This window comes from Oncorhynchus kisutch, linkage group LG22 (assembly GCF_002021735.2).
Source record: "Oncorhynchus kisutch isolate 150728-3 linkage group LG22, Okis_V2, whole genome shotgun sequence".
NCBI classification, from domain to species: Eukaryota; Metazoa; Chordata; class Actinopteri; order Salmoniformes; family Salmonidae; genus Oncorhynchus; species Oncorhynchus kisutch.
The window spans coordinates 8,041,385-8,062,572 of NC_034195.2; the positions used below are offsets into that span (position 1 = coordinate 8,041,385).

At 42.5% G+C, this 21,188-nt stretch overlaps 1 protein-coding gene across 4 annotated transcripts; it reads right to left on the minus strand.

Annotated features, from left to right (window-relative positions):
• Positions 1-1,140: 1,140 nt before the first annotated feature.
• On the minus strand, positions 1,141-21,073 carry cpeb1a (cytoplasmic polyadenylation element binding protein 1a). 4 transcript variants are annotated; one of them, XM_031801510.1, is made up of 12 exons: positions 20,665-21,073; positions 19,990-20,164; positions 18,426-18,623; positions 8,639-8,841; positions 4,848-5,133; positions 4,373-4,486; positions 4,136-4,225; positions 3,625-3,761; positions 3,171-3,369; positions 2,815-2,909; positions 2,609-2,721; positions 1,141-2,412 (listed from the first exon to the last, which is right to left on the minus strand). In XM_031801510.1, the coding sequence occupies exons 1-12, from the start codon at positions 20,677-20,679 to the stop codon at positions 2,331-2,333; spliced, it is 1,707 nt and encodes a 568-aa protein (XP_031657370.1). In that variant the 5' UTR covers positions 20,680-21,073; the 3' UTR covers positions 1,141-2,330. The 4 variants fall into 4 exon arrangements, with proteins under 4 accessions (XP_031657370.1, XP_031657368.1, XP_031657369.1 ...); XM_031801508.1 differs by having other exon boundaries at positions 4,121-4,225; XM_031801509.1 differs by having other exon boundaries at positions 1,499-2,412; positions 2,609-2,689; positions 4,121-4,225; positions 20,665-21,069.
• Between the last annotated feature and the right edge of the window lie 115 nt (positions 21,074-21,188).

Consider the following 21,188-nt stretch of genomic DNA (forward strand, 5'->3'; position numbering starts at 1 on the left):
GCTAGCACACATACAGTGCAGATAAATTCTTCACATTCATCTGATCACAGACAAACATGGCTGACTTTTGGATTATCACAAGGGTGGATGCCATTCTAGTATCGTAATTCCTAATTCTATGGCATTAACCATCATTCAGACATCAATATGCTGCAGCAGCTGTAGAAAGTTGATAACAATGAGACTTAGTGACAGGTGCAATCCATGAATACTAACATTCTGTAAAACTGGCGGGAACTTGGTTTATGCAAGATAGTCAAACAGGACATACAGTCGAGGCCAAATATATTGGCCGCAAAACAGGCACTCTACATGGTGATGATTTGTAGAGAGGAACTAGCTAGTTTAGCATAAGTATTGACAAGTGACTTCAACTAATCCCATTCATACACACACACAGTACCAGTCAAAAGTTGACACAGCTCATTCCAGGGTTTCTCTTTATTTTAACTATGTCCTACATTGTAGATACATCAAAACTATGAAACATATGGAATCATGAAGTAACCAAAAAAAGGGTTTAACAAATCAAAATATATTTTAGATTTTTCAAAGTAGCCACCCTTTGCATTCTCTCAACCAGCTTCATGAGGTAGTCACCTGGAATGCATTTCAATTAACAGGTGTGCCTTGCTAAAGGTTCATTTGTGGAATTTCGTTCCTTCCTTTGTTTAAGGTCTACTTGACCAAGGAGAGTGATGGAATGTTGCATCAAATGACTTGGCCTCCACCATCACCTGACTTAAACCCAATTGAGATGGTTTGGGATGAGTTGGACCGCAGAGCGAACTGCTTCAAAACTGTTGGAAAAGCATTCCAGGTGAAGCTGGTTGAGAGAATGCCAAGCATGTGCAAAGCGTGGCTACTTTGAAATATCTAAAATATATTTTGATTTGTTTAGTACATGATTCCGTATGTGTCATTTCATAGCTTTGATGTCTTCACTATTATTATACTACAATGTATAAAATAACACAAATAAATAAAGAAAAACCCTTGAATGAGTAGCTGTATCCAAACTTTTGATTGGTACTGTATATAAACACACTAAGATCATGTGTACATTTGTGAATTTACTCTCATATTCCCTTGAAGCCAACACTCAATGCAGGTATTTTAGCATAAACAAGGAACCAATGATAATGTTTCAACACCTTTATTGTGCAATCAGAACGCCCTCCACACCTGTAGGCAACAGCAGCAACATTAGCAAACCAATGAGGTAGACTTTCAAACCCTAAAAAGCAGCACAAGAAACTTGATTTTAAAAAAAGAAAAAGAGGGATGACAATAGATCTTTGGAAGAGCCTCCGATGACAACAAAAGGGGTGGGAGACGGGTATGGGGAGGTAAGCCATGTTTGGTCGCATCATACTAGCAAAGTTAGTTCTAAATTCAACAGGAACCAAGCGGCTAAGAAAAACACATCCGATGACATCTGTCCTGCTGAAAAAAGATAACAGGTGATTAAAAAAGTCAAACCTTTTCTCAAATGCAAATCAAAAAGTACAACAGTAAGTTGATTAAAACTATGTTCAGTCGAGATCAAGGTTCGTTCCAGTGTTATTTCCATATTATCTGATCATTAGTTGAAACCCTGTTGGTTTGACTGGTCAGCATCTGGCAATGGATGGCTAAAAATGCTGGAGCACCGACAGCTAGGCAGAGCAAAGGCTTCAACCACTTCATATTTGTAAAAAAACTCAAAATGTACAAACCGACAGCCCCAGGTAATTACTTTGAAGGGGCAAAAACTAAATCGGGCAAAAAGAAATTAAAAAGCAGTCAAATAGATATTATATTAAGTTACCATGTTAGGACTTAAAACCATGAGTAAAAATGTGTAAAATACCTGCGTAAAAATATCAAGGTACGCTACTGGACAACTGATTCCCAAACTCCTCACCCCCCCAAAAAAAAACATCTACCTGAGGAATTTTGGTAGGTGTGGTGGGATGGTCAAAAAAAAGAAAAAAAAAAGGCACAGTCTGGCATCTGCAATGAAGAACAATGGGACCTGAAATATATAAAGTTAAAGATCAACAACAAAATCAATTCAATCTAGGGAGAGGAACATCTATGGATGCCTTTTAATGTCCTGCCCTGAATTATAATAGTTGTCTCAATAACTCCAACCCTTTACTGTGCATAAGGGCCATTAGTGAAAACAAGTAAACGGCAAAAAGAGAGCACAGTGCAGTAGTGAATATTCCTAGTGGTTCTTCCCCTGGGCCCTCATCCTGGCTCCAGCTCCTGTAGGGGATCTCTGGAGCCCCCTGGAGTGTTGCCATGGCAGGCAGCTTAGCTGCAGTCCAGGCGCTTCTGGTTTCTCATGAGAGGCCTGTGGCTGCGGAGCACATCCATGGAGTGCTGCCAGTGCCAGCAAGAGTGGCAGAAGTACTTGAAGCAGGCCTGTAGAGAAAACAAGTCACTCAGTCAGTCACCACTTCAGACTGGAGCACTCGCATTTACTTCACTAATAACAATACCTGCAATGCATCATCCCCAAACTGTTTAGTATTAAGTAATAACCCATTGGAGATAACCCATCAATAAAATTAGTGCTGGATTAGTGTCCTCTACCCTCTATTGTATGGGGTGTTCTCACCAGGTCTCTGCAGAAGAAGGGCCCTGGTTGTCGGTTACACACTTGGCACATGGAGTCCTCCAAGTAGGGGTCGATCTGAACCTGAGTAGACAAATCAATGCATTGATCCAGTCCTGTAAAGGAGGTTGAGTACTGGGTAAGGCTAGAGAGCTTAGGTTGCCTCAATCCATCTCTCAATGGAGATGCCCAATGGAAGCGCTCCTTACCTTTTTGGTGAACTTTGGAGTCTTGATCTCCACAAAGGCGGCGCTCACAGCCTTCAGGTAGCTCCTCTGGTTGTTGAAGGTCACACGTCCCGACCCTGCCGTTAAGGACACATGCTTAAACATCCCCTTCGTCAAAGTCACAAATAGCTTGGTCAGAATGTCAGCTATTAACAGATTCCCTTTCCCTTGTACTATAAAGGCACTATTCCCTTTTTGAATATCATGCTACTTGTTATCCCTGAGAAAAAACAGCTCACGTGGTCCAGTAGATAATGATGGAGCTTGGGAGGGTAAAGACTAGTGTCAGGAGACAAGGCTAATCATTCCTAGAGTGCGTTGGTTCACACTACACCTACCTATGGGGTACTTGTGTTTGTCCGTGTCGATGCCAGAGTACATGACCCCTCCGAAGAGGTTGTTCATGATGAAGGCCAGGGCCTCTGCGTTGAGCATGCCATGCAGCGCGCCTACAAACACAGTCTTACTGGGGATCAGCCGCTGGGACGGGCAGCGCACAAAGTTACTGTCAACCAGCACCCAAGGGATTACCTGCACCTGAGGACATGCGGGGAAGATTTTAAAAAACGATAGAGGAATTTTAATACGGCAGCCAATTATGAAGGCTCCATCCAGTCAGTTACACATGGAAATGAGTCTAACCCTGATGGGGCCAAAGACTGGATTAGTGAGAGCAATATAGCAGAAGAGCCAACCTCATTGCCTTCACCCATCTAATTCCTACAGATCAGGTGCTTCAAGAACGTCCTATGGACAGAAATGGAACCAGACGTTTGAAAGGTCACTACTCACGTCCTTGCAGCGCATCCTTCGGCTAGACATCTTGTAGTAATACTCCCTATAGTCATCCTTGTGGAGCAGGTCCTGGGTGCAAGCCTGCAGCAGCCCATGGACAGACCGCTCACTCTCAAACACCAGATACACATAGCCTGCAGAGACCAGTGTCAGTTAAACACAGACAGAGTATATCATTCCCTGACGAAGGCTAGACATACCACAACGTGTCAGTGTTTTTCTATCTATATCCCTGTAGCATTGTATCCCTGCAGTATATCCTTACCGCCTACACGCAAAAAAAAAAAGAAAAGTAAATAACATTTGCACATTTCCCTAAAATACAATTCAGGTTGACTATGGATTTTAGGTTATTTTATTCCACCGAAGAATAGACAAAAATAGAAGGCACCACTTACTGTGAAACTCCAGAAGTGAATACATGCCAATGTACGTGTCCACCTCTGTGCTCGGGAGAATGAGTAAAATAAAATTCCTACCACATCAGCATTACCTTTAGGCATATTACCTTTGGGTGGGCAGCGTGGGTGCCTCCCATCCTTACCCGGCCACTCCACACTCAGAGGTCCGTACACGCTGAACGTGCCAACCAGGCTGGCTGTGGAGGGAGGGGAGAGAAGAGGTTAGTCACAGTCATTTATCAGACGCTCTTGTCCATCAAACCTGGGTTATGTTCAGTAGGGCACAACGTTTTGAAACGGAAACAAAATTAGCATTCTTATTGTTTTTTTTTGGCTCTTCTCACCTACAGTCACATCCCATGGCACACCGCCCAGGAACACTTTACATGAGTACACTTGGTTCTTGTAGTTCCTGGGAGGCAGCTGGCCGCTCCATGTGAAGGTGGCCTCGTTCACAGCTGGAAGAAAAAGTAAGAAAGATGATAGCACAGTACAACTGTAGCATGTAGAAGAATAAAGAGTAAAATGCAACTAAATTACTCGTCTCCTGAAATTGTCAATCATTTACATTAAATTGGGCAATCAAGTTGAGTGAGAGGGGGGAACCAGCAAGAACATGGCCGTGGAGAACTGGGCTATATTCTTTACTTCTTGCAACAAAAACATTTACTGTTTAAGAACCAAAACGGAAGTGAACAGAGCAAACGGAAAGAGGGGCCTACATGAATCTGTCCAATAGAAACTCTTGTTTTCATTGCAAAATGTTTTCCGTTTGGAGTAAACTGTGTTGCAAATCATTTTGCAATCGAATCCAACAACCTGCAGCCTGTCTGTGCAGGCGAGCCTCCCTCTCGATGTTGAAGGGCTTCTGGGGCTCCTCCAGCAAGTCCCAGCTGGGCCACACTGAGGCCTGGGGCAAGCACTTGGCCAGGGGCACCCCACAGCAGCTTTGGCCCTTTAGGCTGGGGGGCTCAGGGCTGAGAGCAGAATTGTCGTTGTGGAGGTCCAGGCGAGAACAGCCAACGGCTGTGCCTAGAATCTGGGGGTCCCTCTGTTGTACCCCCGGCATCATGAAGGGCAGGGGCGGGGAGATCCGCAGAGAAGACTGCAGAGAGGGAACACACACACACACTTAACTACAGCCAGAACTGTGCACAGAACTCTAGTGCCCGTTCCAAATCAATACCTACCAGTGTTGTGTTCGAGACCGATTCAAGATCAAGACCGAGAGGGGGACAAGGGGTTGGAGACAGAGTCAAGACCAGAAAAATGCCAGTCCAATTCAAGACCCTTGTAATTTTTGTAAAATCACCACCATAAGAGCGCAAAATATCCAGTATTTCAGTGTTCATATTTCAGAACATATGGATTCTTCAGACATTCAGAATAGTGAAAAAATACACGGAGGGAAAAAGAGCCACTACAAATGATTACTAACCCAAACACCATGGGGAATAATTGGCCTTCTAAAACCTTCAGAGAAGGGGTAAGGATTTATAAAACGTAATTATTTTTGAAATATTTCCGATTTATTCTCTTTAGTTTTTGTTTTCTTTGCTGGTCTCTAGCTAGCCACGTCAGCTATTGGCTAGGTCATCTGAAGCAAGATAAAGGCATCTGCCATTCAACTGTATTAGGGCAACATTTTGTGGAGTGACAGTGGAATCAACCAATAACAATTTTTTATTAACTAGTCAAGTCAGTTAAGAACAAATTCTTATTTACAATGACTGCCTACCCCGGACGACACTGGGCCAATTGCGACACTGCCCTATGGGACCCCCAATCGCTGCCGATGTGATACAGCCTGGATTCGAACCAAGGACTGTAGTGGCGCCTCTTGCACTGAGATGCAGTGCCTTAGACTGCTGTGCCACTCGGGGAGCTTAATAGGTGGGACCGTTTTTATATGTATGGAAACTTCTTGAAGGCCAACAAGTCACCACACAATAGCGAGCAGTAGTTTTCCCTGTCTCGCTAGCTAGCTTTTGTTGTCGGCTAGTTTGCAGTGGCTGTAGCAGGTGTTATCAAAGAGCATGTTGTTGCTAATTTGTTAGTTAAGTTTCAAATTATCATCATCAGGTGAATGGAACAGTGTTTATTGCAGAGCGCTTGCTGTTAGCAATCTCTTTGAAAATAAAGTGTGAGAAACATTGCTGCATTTAAAGTTGCTGCATCTAAAGTCCATATAAACCCCCTTTACAGCCCTATTGATCAAACAACCATGAAAGGTAGGCTCTCTCCATCAGTTATGCACATCAACTAATGCTATCCAGAGCAAGAGGAGCTAAAAATTTACCGAAGCAACATTAGATAAACCCTCAAACCTTTTCAGCTAGTTGACCGTCATAATTGCACTGATAAAAGATGGGGAATTGTAGCCTTGTCATCCTTCTGCAGTTGCCTGCCAATGCATGCTTATCCCAACCTAGCATCCAAGCTAACTGGCTAAAGTTGGCTAGCTAGCTACTTCCAGACAAATGAGAGAACACCTCACTGACCTTAGCGGAGCTGGTTACACATTATCTAGAGCATTCTTGACCATCACGCTCCCCATCCAACCTGACAGATCTTGAGAGGATCTCCAGAGAATGGGAGAAACTCCCCAAATACAGGTGTGCCAAGCTTGTAGCATCATACCCAAGAAGACTTGAGGCTTTAATCGCTGCCAAAGATGCTTCAATAAAGTACTGAGTAAAGGGTCTGAATACTTAAATCCAGGTGATTGAAGTTTTTATTTTTAATACATTTGCAAAAATGTAAAAAGGGGTATTGTGTATAGATTGATGAGAAAATGTTTTTTTAATCCATTTTAGAATAAGGTTGTAACATTAAATGTTGAAAGTCAAGGGGTCTGAATACTTTACGAATGCACTGTAAGTTGAAACGTCTTTCCTTCCCTACCGATGTCATTCTTCTGTGAGCTGCTCCTTGCCAAAACAAGTTGAAAGCTGCACAATCTTGCTGCCTGCAGATGATATTGCACTGAAACTAGGCTGTGTGCGGCCTAGTCTGTACGCGCTTTGCGATTATGTAGGCTACTTTGTGCATGATTTATCTATTGTACTACATAATTGATAAGTCGTATACCTCCACTACACTACTTTGATACATATCAGTAGGGATTAAGTAGCGAGTATACGCAATTCCCAATGAAAAAAAGGTGGGTATGTTTATACCTGCGTATACCCTCTACACCACTGACCCTTTGTGAGTGCGCTGGTATTACGTTTGCTGTCCTTTCAGAATGACAAATCTGTCACACACAGAAGGCTTATAGGTTCACCACTGCGCAAACATGTCTAATAGATAAGGCTGTTAAGATAATGTTTTCAAGAAAGGAGTCTATACATCCATCCTGGTATGGCAACAGCCTCCGACCGCAAGGCACTACAGAGGGTAGTGCACATGTCCAAGGACATCACGGGCCACGCTTCCTGACATCCAGGACCTATATACTAGGCAGTGTCAGGGGAAGGCCCAAAAAAAGACTCCAGTCACCCAAGTCATAGATTGTTCACTGCTACCGGAGCGCCAAGTCTAGGACCAAAAGGCTCCTTAACAGCTTCTACCCCCAAGCCATAAGACTGCTGAACAATTAAATCAGATGGCCACCCTGACTATTTACATTGACACACCCCCTTTTTTGTTTTTACACTGCTGCTATCACTTATCTATGCAGTCACTTTACTCCTACCTACATGTACAAAATAACTTGACTTGCCATACCCCTACACCCTGTATATAGCCACGCTATTTATATTGTGTTACTTTTAAATTTGACTATTTTTACTTCAGTTTATTAAGTAAATATTGTCTTAACTCTTTCTTGAACTGCATTGTTGGTAAGAATTCCACAAAAAGTTCTACACCTGGGTTTGTAAGTAAGCATTTCACAATACCTGATGTATTCTGCGCCTGTGACTATTCAAATTTGATAGACATTTGGTCTGGCGAAGCAGTTATGCGCTGACAGAATGGAAGCGGAATTATTATTATTATACACATTTTTTACAAATGTATCCGACAAGACCGAGCCAATGTATGATATCGAGACTGGTCTTGAGTACTACAACACTGATACCTATCCAACCTTTACTCTGACATACATTTTTCACAATTAGTTTGTTGTTGATGGATCCAGACAGTTTAAGTGCATACCAGGAATATGTCTAGCTGCCTCAGGCTAGCCATAACTGATTAGTGTAATCAAATGTGGCAAACCGCTATTTCACTATAAAAAGCAAAAAAATGGCCTACACCATCTTGAGTATAGCTGAGGAGTGATCTGATTAAACAGGGCCCTTAAACTTACTGTTGAGTTTGAATAGTAGACATCAGCAGTGCTCCTCGTCATTCACTAACAGACCGTAGCTCAATTATTAGCCTTTAAACTGCAACATTTTATCTCCACCCCATGCCAAAATGTGTTGAATTGCAGGAAATTAGCTTTTGATTTGGTTGGTGGGGTGTCGCAAAAGGTCCCAAGGTGGTGGGGCCCCCAAATTCTTTTTGCTTAGAACTCCCAAAAGGCTAGGGCCGGACCTGAATCTGGGCATATGAAACTGCGCCATAAAACGTCTATTCTAGGGTCTTCAATCAAAACTCACCAGCAGCTCAGAGAGGTGGTCCGATCCGGAGCTAAAGCCGCTGGTTTCAGAGTCGGCCGGGCTGCTGCAGCGCGAGTCCAGGAAGGAGCGCCCCTCCACGCGGGGATTTCCACCCTGACTCAGCCCAGGGAACATCACCAGCAGATCTGTGGTGCCCAGAGGTTCCAGAGCCTGGCCCAGTTGACTACCCAGCATGCCTAGCACTATAAATACAAAGAATAGTCATGTGCTCATCATACTGCAACTTGAGAGGGACATCACTGAAGGAAACCACAACAAATTCACAGAGCCAGTGAAGACAGCATTTTGTTTCCTCAAGGTCAGCGTTTCTTAATTCTGGTACTTGTGCGAAGGGCTGCACGTTTTAGCCCCAGCACTACACAGCGGATTCAAATAACTAACTCAAGCTTTGAATCAGGTGCGTAGTGTTATGGCAAAAATGTGCACCTCTTTGGATTCCTGCAACCAAGATTAAGAAGCGCTGCTCTGGGTGATTTCAAGTTATTAACCTGGGAACACATTAAAGTGAAGCACACAACCTTAATGTATGGGTTTTAATGGTAAAAGGTTAGAGCAGAGGAGGATTCAGAGGAACAGCCCTGGACCAGATTTCCCAAAAGCATCAACACTAAGTTCATCATTATAACTTTCATAAGAGCGTCATTAAATCGGGAGCGGTTTCCCAAAAACATTGAAATTGAAAAACGCTCGTAATCTAACAATGTTAACACCTGACTAAGACCGCTCATAGAAGAGCTAAGTACGTCATTAGATACTTTTGTCATCCCACGTCACTTTATACACAGATCTCCACTATACATAGAATCACATGGATTATCCATATCTCTGTGACCGTGTTAACTTCAGAACAAAGTTTATAAGTTGCCAATGTCTTTGCAATTGATACAAACAAGCAACGTATAAAACGATGCATCAAATGAAAGAAATCATATTGAAACACATATCATGTTCAAGCAATTGAGTTCCAGTTTGCTACTTGTAGGCTACTGTCCAATTTGTCTCGATACATTTCATGTGTAGCCAAACAGTGTGTCGAATCTGTAATTGAGTGTATTTTCATTTTGTAAGCATTAGAATAAGCCGCCTCAATTTGCAGGCATAGGTGGTAATATCCCTAGGAGCTGATCAGATGTCAGTATTGTGAAATTATAATTTTAAGGTAAGAGAAAGTACAGCGCTCCCCTTCTTTTGATCCTATCAGTATTGATATGCTCCAACGACACACTTAGCATCTCTGCATGGTGTTTTGGGAAACTCATGTTACATCTTTGGCCGTTGTAGAAAAGATGCATTGTTAAAACACTCCTAAGCCCCATCGCTATTGGGAAACTGGGCCCTCGGCATTCAAATGTGATTACATTCTGTGGCCTCACTGCCCTGGATGAGGGTGCCACTGCCAGGCCAAACAAAACTGCGTCAGCAGCGAGTGTGCCATGCCAGAGACAAAACTGATTAGTCATAGCAAAGAATTAAGAGACGTGATGAGGCAGAACCAGGGCTGGCCCCTTCTGGAAGTGTGTTTACCCTTGTGCACAGAAATAGGTCTGATGAATCATCCTTGGAAGTAGGAGCTCATTGCTGCCTCTTGCATCAGAGGCCATCCTAATCCAGAGAGCACATTATAGATCAAAAATCATACCAGCACACCCCAAAAGGGGATTAGGGGGTTCTATTAGGAGATTTGAAAGAACGTGATAAACCTGGCTGTGATTCAAAGGGTTATATTAGGGCTGTGGCGATCACTACATTTTGTCAGCCAGTGATTGTCAGAAAAGCATACTCTGAGTTATCCTTATGTTAGGTACTGATCTGGCTATGCCATATGGCTGTGGGCTACAATAGTTCATTTAGCAGACAAGATTTGCATAGAATTACATGGCATTATTTTATAGTATGAAGAATACAAATTTAATAGCAAGAATATTTTCTCCAAACGATTTGAGGATGTGCGCACATGCAGCTATTCCATGTTGAGCGGTTAACAAAGAAATAGATACTCCTATATACTTCATTTAGAGTTATGTAACATTAGTTGTGATACAAATGGCGGGCCATATGTTTAGATTTTTAATACATTGTAAAGGCTACATGATGCAACTAATGATGATTTGAAAAAAGTTGTTTGAAAGGCATGAGCTCTACTTTGTTTTTTATGCAGGCTATAGACACTTCGTCGTCTCTCATTCACAATTTGATAATGCCTTGAATTTCCCAGCGGCATTCCCTTTGTGTGGCCATAATGTAACCTAAAAAAAATCCATGCCTTTTGCATCCCTGAGTGCTGCCTGCTCCGAAGCACCTCTGGCTCACGCGGCTCCATCACCTGATCGGATCTTTCTCACAGGCTACAAGTGAAGACAGCCACATCTGGACGCAACTGCGTGCGTCCTTATCCAATTCCGAGGTGCATATTGAAGATATTTGAAAAACTGTCCACATTTACTTCGTCAGCCAACAAGATGAGTAGGCCTAACGAACAGCAAAGGCACTAGCCTATGTCAATCTACTAGCATAGTACAAAAGTTGACCCATTCTATTCTGTGCCAGAAATAAATAAATACTCCTATAATCCTGGGACAGTTGTGGGATGTTAATTTGGGATCTAAGCACTAGCATAAAAAACACTTTTTGTGTAATGAGGCTGACTGATATAATGTGACTGATTTCTTCACATTATAAGCGCAGCAATGTGCACACAGCAGTAGGCTATAAGCGTGAATGGTCCATTAGCGGGAAAACACCATTATCAAATATATTAAATCATATACCATTAAATTATCTTCCCCAAACATGAAACTAACACACTGCATGAGCCAGTTAGGCCCTACACCTGTTTTAAAGCGGATTAATGTGGTTAATTTTAAAGAAGTTATTCGGCCACTTTAGTTATGATTACAAACCTTATGAAAACATACGGGCCTATGGGCAAGGCTACATGTGGCAAACTGTGATTAGAAAAAGTTATTTAAAAAAAAAGCATGGTTTGCCTTAAGCTGGGCATCATTCCCAAGTGCTAATATATAATTCACAAGTGAGTAGGCGAATATTGTCACCCATCAGACTATTCTTGATTTAACCTTTATATATACACTAACTAACATGTGTGAAATTCATTTTGATTTAGAAGAATGGACCATTATGCACGGTCTCTAAATTGGGGCAGGGGAAAAAGATACGTCATTATTAAATAGCGAATGGCGGACACATTTTTCTGTGGTTCATTTTCATGCCAGCCAGGTAGGCTATACACCTGTTGTAAAATCAAATCAAATTTTATTAATTAGTTCAACTGCAACTTCTGGGGTAGCTAGCACCAATACAACCAGCCTGAAGACCATGACCAGTAGAAACAGCAGTTATTTTAATTATTCTTAGTAATGATTTAGGAATCCCTGTGAGTAAGTATAAGCTAGGTAGCAACTTGTTCGCCTATTGAAAATAAATAGCTAGCGTTATAAGCAGCCAGCTAGCTTCATCTGGCTAGTGAAGCTCGACCGGAACGGGTTGTGTTGTGAAGCTAGCTTCACAATAAGGATTACAATAGTGGAATTTGCAGTTGGCCTTCAAGATGAAAAATCACCTCATTGAAAGTGATGCAGAAGGTTACAAATTGGTGGAATCATGCCATATTTAGACTAGATAATATTAAACAAGGTTGGAATGTGAAGCAATGAAATGGGGTATCAGTCTACTCTGTGATACCCACAGAACACAATTGTTGAGAGTTTACGTGAATATTAGCGTTGTCTCATAGCGGGACTGCGACTGTGAAATCCCCTACCCAGTCAGCCTATTGTGTGTATTGACATATTGCACTGTACAGCTTTACCTAAGGAATGGGGATCAATGAAATAAGCTATCAGTCTACTCAATGCCCAATATATTTTTTCCCAACGTCCTCGGACTTCAAAATACCCACGCAGTATTGTTTTTCCTCGGGAATAGTGTTCAGTCCACATAGGTTGACAACTGTGGCTCAATTTACAGTTGTTTCAGAGTCCCGCAATAAGAGCTACAATGCTAATGCTCTCTGGGTGTCACTGAGTAGACTGATACCCCATGTAATTGATCTATAATCCATAGGCTGTACAGTGAAATAAGTATGCCCCCAATGCAATTCTAAAGTATAAAACATCTAGTGTGATTTCAACAGATTAAATCATTTGTTAATTTGACACTTTTGTTGATTTTATGTAACATGCCAACCTCGATTAACATGATCAATTCAATTATGGCATAATACTATTTGTATTCATTTGCATCACTGTCAATGTCATATTTATATTTTGAAGGCTAACCTCAAACTCCTCGTGGCTAATCCTTATTGTGGCGAGCTTCACATAGATGGATCCGAGCACCATTAACTTCTTGGATATAGGGGGCGCTCTTAATTTATGGATAAAAAAAACGTGCACGTTTTAAGCGCAATATTTTGTCACGAAAAGATGCTCGACTATGCATATAATTGGCAGCTTTGGAAAGAAAACACTAAGGTTTCCAAAACTGCAAAGATATTATCTGTGAGTGCCACAGAACTCATGCTACAGGCGAAACCAAGATGATACTTCAACCAGGAAATGGGCAGAATTTTCAAAGCTGTTTTCTATTGTCTCCTTATATGGCTGTGAATGCGCCGGGAATGAGCCTGCCCTTCCTATCGTTTCTCCAAGGTGTCTGCAGCATTGTGACATATTTGTAGGCATATCATTGGAAGATTGGCCATAAGAGACTACATTTTCCAGGGGTCCGCCCGGTGTCCTTTGTCTAAATTGGTGCGTAATCTACAAGCTGCACGCAGTCATCCAGTGATTGAGAGGAGAGAGAGAAGGCTTTCAAAGAACGATATATCATGAAGAGATATGTGAAAAACACCTTGAGGATTGATTCTAAACAACGTTTACCATGTTTCAGTCGATATTATGAAGTTAATTTGGAAAAAAGTTAGGCGTTTTGAAGACGGAATTTTCTGGTTTTTTTGGTAGCCAAACGTGACACACCAAACGGAGCAATTTCTCCTAAACAAATCATCTTTCAGGAAAAACGGAGCATTTGCTATCGAACTGAGAGTCTCCTCATTGAAAACATCTGAAGTTTTTCAAAGGTAATGATTTTATTTGAATGATTCTGTTTTTTGTGAAAATGTTGTCTGCTGATGCTAACACTAAATGCTACGCTAGCCGCGCTAGCTGTTACACAAATGCTTATTTTGCAATGGTTGAGAAGCATATTTTGAAAATCTGAGATGACAGTGTTGTTAACAAAAGGCTAAGCTTGAGAGCTAGCATATTAATTTCATTTGCGATTTTCATGAATAGTTAAAGTTGCGTTATGGTAATGAGCTTGAGGCTGTATTCACGATCCCGGATGGCTCGACGCAAGAAGTTAATCAAGTAAAATAACTTTTTTATAAACTAGGGTAATTTTAGATTACACCTAGCTATGTAGCTAAATTAGCTAGCTAACTATAGCTAATGTAACAGATGTCATTTTGCTATGTTTTTGGGGAAGAACATTGTTTGCATCCATAAGCTAGCTTTTAAAAAAAAAATACCAGCACTGTAGGTGTGCGAGACAACTTTACCAGCATCATAGCATACGTATCGATGAATCGTTGTGACATAAGACATACAAGTGAGTGTAACCAATATGTAATAACTCCGTAAAAAATTTATGAACGTGTTAAATTATGATGTGACATGGTCATATTCAGGTCCTGATTGGTCAAACTTATTTGACATGTATCTTTTGACACGCAAAGACCCAAACTGTGTTCTATAGAAATCCTGGTTGAGAATGAAACGACTGAACAAATGAAAAACGAAACAGCACAGCAAGTAAGTGAAAGAAATAGGTTTTGATTATGTTTTACTGGTAATGGGGACATGCGTAAACGCCAACAAAATAACCTTTTGGTCAGTGTGGTGTGTAACCTTTAACTAGGAAAGTCAGTTAAGAACAAATTATTTACAATGACGGCCTACCCCAGACGACCCTGGGCTAACTCTGCGCCGCCCTATGGGACTCCCTATCACAGCTAGATTTGATATAGCCTGGATTCGAACCAGGGACTGTAGTGACACCTCTTGCACTGATATGCAGTGCCTTAGACCGCTGCGTCCGTGTGTGTTTTAACTATTTAACTGTACTAGAATGCTTAAAAGGCCGCTAAAATGTTGGTTATTGGCTCCAGGATGCTGGCCTTCTAGGCAGCGTTGCAAAGAAAAAGCCATCTCTCAGATTGGCCAATAAAAAAAAAAGATTAAGATGGGCAAAAGAACAGACACTGGACAGAGGAACTCTGCCTAGAAGGCCAGCATCCCAGAGTTGCCTCTTCACTGTTGACGATGAGACAGGTGTTTTGCAGGTACTATTTAATGAAGCTGCCAGTTGAGGACATGCGAGGACACAAATGTACTTGTCCTCTTGCTCAGTTGTACACCGGGGCCTCCCACTCCTCTTTCTATTCTGGTTAGAGCCAGTTTGCGCTCTTCTGTGAAGACAGCGTTGTACGAGATCTTCAATTTCTTGCAATTTTTGCATTTCTCAGAACAAGAATAGACTGACGAGTTTCATTAGAAAGTGCTTGTTTCTGGCCCTTTTGAGCCTGTAATTGAACCCACAAATGCTAACGCTCCAGATACTCAACTAACCTAAATGCCAGTTTTATTGCTTCTTTAAATCAGAAACAGTTTTCAGCTGTGCTAACATAATTGCAACAAGGGTTTTCTAATGATCAATTAGCATATATATATATATATACATACACACACACAGCTCAAAAAAAATAAAGGGAACACTTAAACAACACAATGCAACTCCAAGTCAATCACACTTCTGTGAAATCAAACTGTCCACTTAGGAAGCAAAACTGATTGACAATAAATTTCACATGCTGTTGTGCAAATAGAATAGACAACAGGTGGAAATTACAGGCAATTAGCAAGACACCCCCAATAAAAGAGTGGTTCTGCAGGTGGTGACCACAGACCACTTCTCAGTTCCTATGCTTCCTGGATGATGTTTTGGTCACTTTTGAATGCTGGCGGTGCTTTCACTCTAGTGGTAGCATGAGACGGAGTCTACAACCCACACAAGTGGCTAAGGTAGTGCAGCTCATCCAGGATGGCACATCAATGCGAGCTGTGGCAAGAAGGTTTGCGGTGTCTGTCAGCGTAGTGTCCAGAGCATGGATGCGCTACCAGGAGACAGGCCAGTACATCAGGAGACGGGGAGGAGGCCGTAGGGCAACAACCCAGCAGCAGGATCGCTACCTCCGTCTTTGTGCAAGGAGGAGCACTGCCAGAGCCCTGCCAAATGACCTCCAGCAGACCACGAATGTGCATGTGTCAGCTCAAACGGTCAGAAACAGACTCCATGAGGGTGGTATGAGGGCCCGAAGTCCACAGGTGGGGGTTGTTCTTACAGCCCAACACCGTGTAGGACGTTTGACATTTGCAAGAGAACACCAAGACCGGCAAATTCACCACAGGCGCCCTGTGCTCTTCACAGATGAAAGCAGGTTCACACTGAGCACATGTGACAGACGTGACAGAGTCTGGAGACACAGTGGAGAACGTTCTGCTGCCTGCAACATCCTCCAGCATGACCGGTTTGGCGGTGGGTCAGTCATGGTGTGGGGTGGCATTTCTTTGGGGGGCCGCACAGCCCTCCATGTGCTCGCCAGAGGCAGCCTGACTGCCATTAGGTACCGAGATGAGATCCTCAGACCCCTTGTGAGACCATATGCTGGTGTGGTTGGCCATGGGTTCCTCCTAATTCAAGACAATGCTAGACCTCATGTGGCTGGAGTGTGTCAGCAGTTCCTGCAAGTGGAAGGCATTGATGCTATGGACTGGCCCGCCCGTTCCCCAGACCTGAATCCAATTGAGCACATCTGGGACATCACGTCTCGCTCCATCCACCAATGCCACGTTGCACCACAGACTGTCCAGGAGTTGGTAGTCGGATGCTTTAGTCCAGGTCTGGGAGGAGATCCCTGGAGACCATCCGCCACCTCATCAGGAGCATGCCCAGGAGTTGTAGGGAGGTCATACAGGCACGTGGAGGCCACACACACTACTGAGCCTCATTTTGACTTGTTTTAAGGACATTACATCAAAGTTGGATCAGCCTGTAGTGTGGTTTTCCACTTTAATTTTGAGTGTCACTCCAAATCCAGACCCCCGTGGGTTGATAAATTTGATTTCCATTGATTATTTGTGTGTGATTTTGTTGTCAGCACATTCAACTATGTAAAGAAAAAAGTATTTAATTAGAAAATGTCATTCATTCAGAACTAGGATGTGTTATTTTAGTGTTCCCTTTATTTTTTTGAGCATATACATACACACACAGTGGGGAGAACAAGTATTTGATACACTGCCGATTTTCCTACTTACAAAGCATTTAGAGGTCTGTAATTTTTATCATAGGTACTCATGTCATGCAATAAAATGCAAATTAATTACTTAAGTCATTCCATGTGATTTTCTGGATTTGTTTTAGATTCCATCTCTCACAGCTGAAGTGTACCTATGATTAAAAAAATTACAGACCTCTACATGCTTTGTAAGTAGAAAAACATGCAAAATCGGCAGTGTATCAAATACTTGTTCTCCCCACTGTGTGTGTGTGTGTGTGTGTGTATATATATATATATATATTTTTTATCAGCCATTTCCAGCTCCAATAGTAATTTACAACATTAACAATGTCTACACTGTATTTCTGATAAATTTGATGTTATTTTAATGAATTTATTTTAAAGTGCTTTTCTTTCAAAAACAAGGACTTTTCTAAGTTACCCCAAACTTTTGAACGGTAGTGTACGTGCTCGTAGTTCGTCTATTTTATAGTCCAATGATTGTACGTTGGCTAATAGGACCGATGGTAAAGGCAAACCCACTCGCCATCGGATCCTTCCAAGGCACCCAGACCTACATTGAAGATATCTCCCTCTCCTGCGAATGACAGGGATGAGGGGCTTGTCGGGTGTCTGGAGTAAATCCTTTGCGCCCGACTCGTTAAGGAAAAATAATCTTCCAGTACGAGGTGAGTAATCGCTGTCCTGATATCTAGAAGCTCTTTTCGGTCATAGGCGATGGTGGCAGAAACATTATGTGCAAAATAAGTTACAAATAACGCAAAACAAGACAATAGCACAATTGGTTAGGGGACGGAAGCCATCTCCTCCGGCACCATTATCCTGTCCTAGAAGCAATGTGCTGAATATTAAGAAAGTTGAGAAATAAATGTAGTAGGCCGAGCCTATAGAAAGCTGATGGAATCCTCTTTTTAAGAGGCCATCACTTTGTTTTCTCACGCAATTGCATAGCCTATAGAAATGTTACGCAACATGAGCTCTCATGAAGTGATTAGATTTTCAATACATTTGTATTGATGTCAGAGTGATTATAGGGACAATAGAGTGCTGAGTACCAGGCAGTTAGCAAGTTTGGTAAGCTACTAATAAGCATCATCGGCATCAGATTGGAGAAGCCTAATTACCGTGACCTAACGGTCACATAGAATTTGACTGTCTTCATGACTCGTGACCGTGATACAGCCCTAGGTCCTATTCCTTCCCAGTGATCCCAAAACCAGTTTCTAACAAAGCAAAAATCATCATTCTTCCATTTATCCAAAACAGACTACTCCCACCTCACCTACATTTCATAAAGGTTTTTTAATTTCTTAAAGAAGAAACCCATTTCCCTCCCTTATGAAGGTTTTGTAGGTATGTGTATAATATGGCACTGATACTCACTGGAGGGCGAGTTGGTGTGTGACGGAGGCTCCATGGTAGCGGAGGGCTGCTCCCAGCAGGCTAGGCTGAGCGACTGCAGCCCCAGGCCCAGCTGAGTGAGATCAGACAGGCCACCACCACGGAGCGTAGAGCCCTGGGCTATGGATGGGCAAGGAACCTTGCTGCCTATAGGGCTACCCATCGCGGCAAAATCCCCATCTAGTAAGTATGGAGAGAAGGAGAGAGCGAGATAGAGTATAAACGAGGCAGAGAAGGAGTACAAAGAGAGAGAACCAGACAAACCAAGTTGGGAGAACCTGAGTAAGGGAAGGCGTGAATCAGACAAAATGACAGAGAGCAGGTATAAAGGGAGGGTATAGTGAGAAAACATTCACAGCAGGCAACACCAAGAGAAATGCACAACCTCTGGAAAATCCATTCTACATAGGTACTAGACTAACTACCTACCACCTCATCCCTCCCATCATCTCAGCCTTACCAACCTACTGTACCCGGGCAAGTGCCCAGAGGCTGCCATGCCTCTGTCGGCATCACCACCCAGCTAAGCATGTGACCTGGACTCGGCTGCCCTTACACACTCCTGACGCTGCCATTCGGTGGTGTGAGAGATAGGTTGAATAAAGCTCTCACTCAGCACATGGATCTAACCAGGCAGCACCTGTGGCTGGGTGGCTCAGGAAGCAATGTGCTCCACTCGGTATCTCTCGGTAGAATGTGTGTGAGCGTGGGGCTCAGCAGTGCTCCCCAGAATCTCTCGGCCGACTGTGTGTGTGCGCGTATGGCTGACTCTCCTGTAGCTCTCGCGAGTGTCCAACCGCCGCTGCGCACTGATCAGACAGGCTGAGAGCTGCTTTCTGCTTTCTCTTGCCTGCCTAAGCATGTGTTCCAAAACACTGACTGGATTCACACAACAGCAATCTGAGGAGAACTGCAGTCAGAAGTTGGACCCCCTCCAGATTCAGCCCCTCCCCATATGCCTCAGTCTGGTCTGACTCAGCAAATCGGACCGGTAGGGAGGCAGACAGATTCAGCTCGCTTGATACCAACACTACTATTCATTCCACACTACAAAAAAAGCCTAGAAACGTATTCAGAAGAGTATAAATTTACTGCTCAGATAAAGATATATTTTGAGATGCATAATTCTCAGCCTTGTAGAACAGGGCATTATGTCAGTTCAATACATTACAATTCTATCTGCAATGTTACAAAACTTGCATCTTGCTGAATAAGCCCTTTAACCTTTGGCAAAACTAACAAGACATCCCTGTAAGGCGAAGGAAGTCAAGTTCTGCCTCGGTATTGGCAGGAGCCAGTACCTGGATCGGTTACAAGAGCAGCATGAATGAGCTTCAATGCTTTCCCAATCTCATTGACAAAAAGAGAATCAGCTGACTGCCATTGTGGTCTCATACTGCTATAGAATGAGTTCTGCAGGAGTTATGAGAAACAATGCTGAGAAGCACATTTATCAAAATAAAACTGAAAAGGGATGCCTCATAGCTGTTCAATTCTAGACTATGTCCAATTTTACAATGCATTTCTTAAATGGCTTTGGAATTACCTGACAGGTGATGGACACGCTCCCCCTTGTGGTTTGTGGGTGTAGTGCACACCCCAGTGAGGTCCAGAGAGTTTCCCAACATATTGTTAATTCGGCGGAAGATATCACCATTGCTGCATGTAGGCAGGGTTTGAGAGCCTGTATGCCAGTGGTCATGGAGCCTCTGGTCTTCTTTCTGTTTGCAGTATGAATGTAGAACATGCAATGTACAACTGGCAGACAATACTGCACATACATAAAATGTAGGCTTATTCCCCCAAAAAGTAGGTTTATTCCCCGTGTAGTCTAGATAGGAAACGTTGAAATAATAGGCCTAGTCTTTACAACTTGGCCTTGTTGGCTATTATTTCTCCGGTTGCCACTGCGTTTGAGGTAAACTTATTATCAGTCAAGTGATGGTAAAAACGCGATTAAATATGCACTAGACATAAAAGGCAACCATAAATACATTTACATCGTTAAACAGTTAGAGCTGGACTGGTGATTATTTATGAATGGGAAAATGATAAATTGAAATAACATATTGAAAAATGTCTACAGCTAACGTTAGCAGTTGCACCGTGGACAAAAGCTAAAGATGCTAAAGGTTCATTTTACAAAAGGACATAGTCGTTGAACGACTGGGAGGTTTATTTTATAGACAGCGCTCGACTATTCACACAAAAGTCTACTTACCAGAGAAAATGCCATATTATTGGACAGGAACCCGCGGGGATGTGTCAAATATCTGTCTGCCTGCCTCGAAACACTACTTGAAGACTACTTTCAATACTCAGGTGTCATGATTAGGAAAATGTGCGTCAACTTATCTGTTAACGGCATGCGGGGTAATTAATTTGAAATGGCTGAAGCGGCACCACTGAAGTAGAGATGCACAGACCTACAAATCAAATTTGAACTAAATTAAAATGGGGTACATCACGTCGTAGTTTCAGTACTATAACTTCGAGTATTTCATTGCCTCCTGTTAACCTCTGAAAACGGATTTTGAGGCACCTATTGAACTATTTTAAGGTTCAGCACGCGGAGGGAAATCACACTGTCTGCTCGTGGGCCCTAGGGTCAGTTGCTTCCAGACATGACGTCATATCACATCTAAATTGGATACATTGTACTTTACAAACAGGAAGTAGCTGAATTTGAAGACAAGTCGATAACAAATATCCACATCAAAGAGTATCAAGTTAGGTTTTCCATCT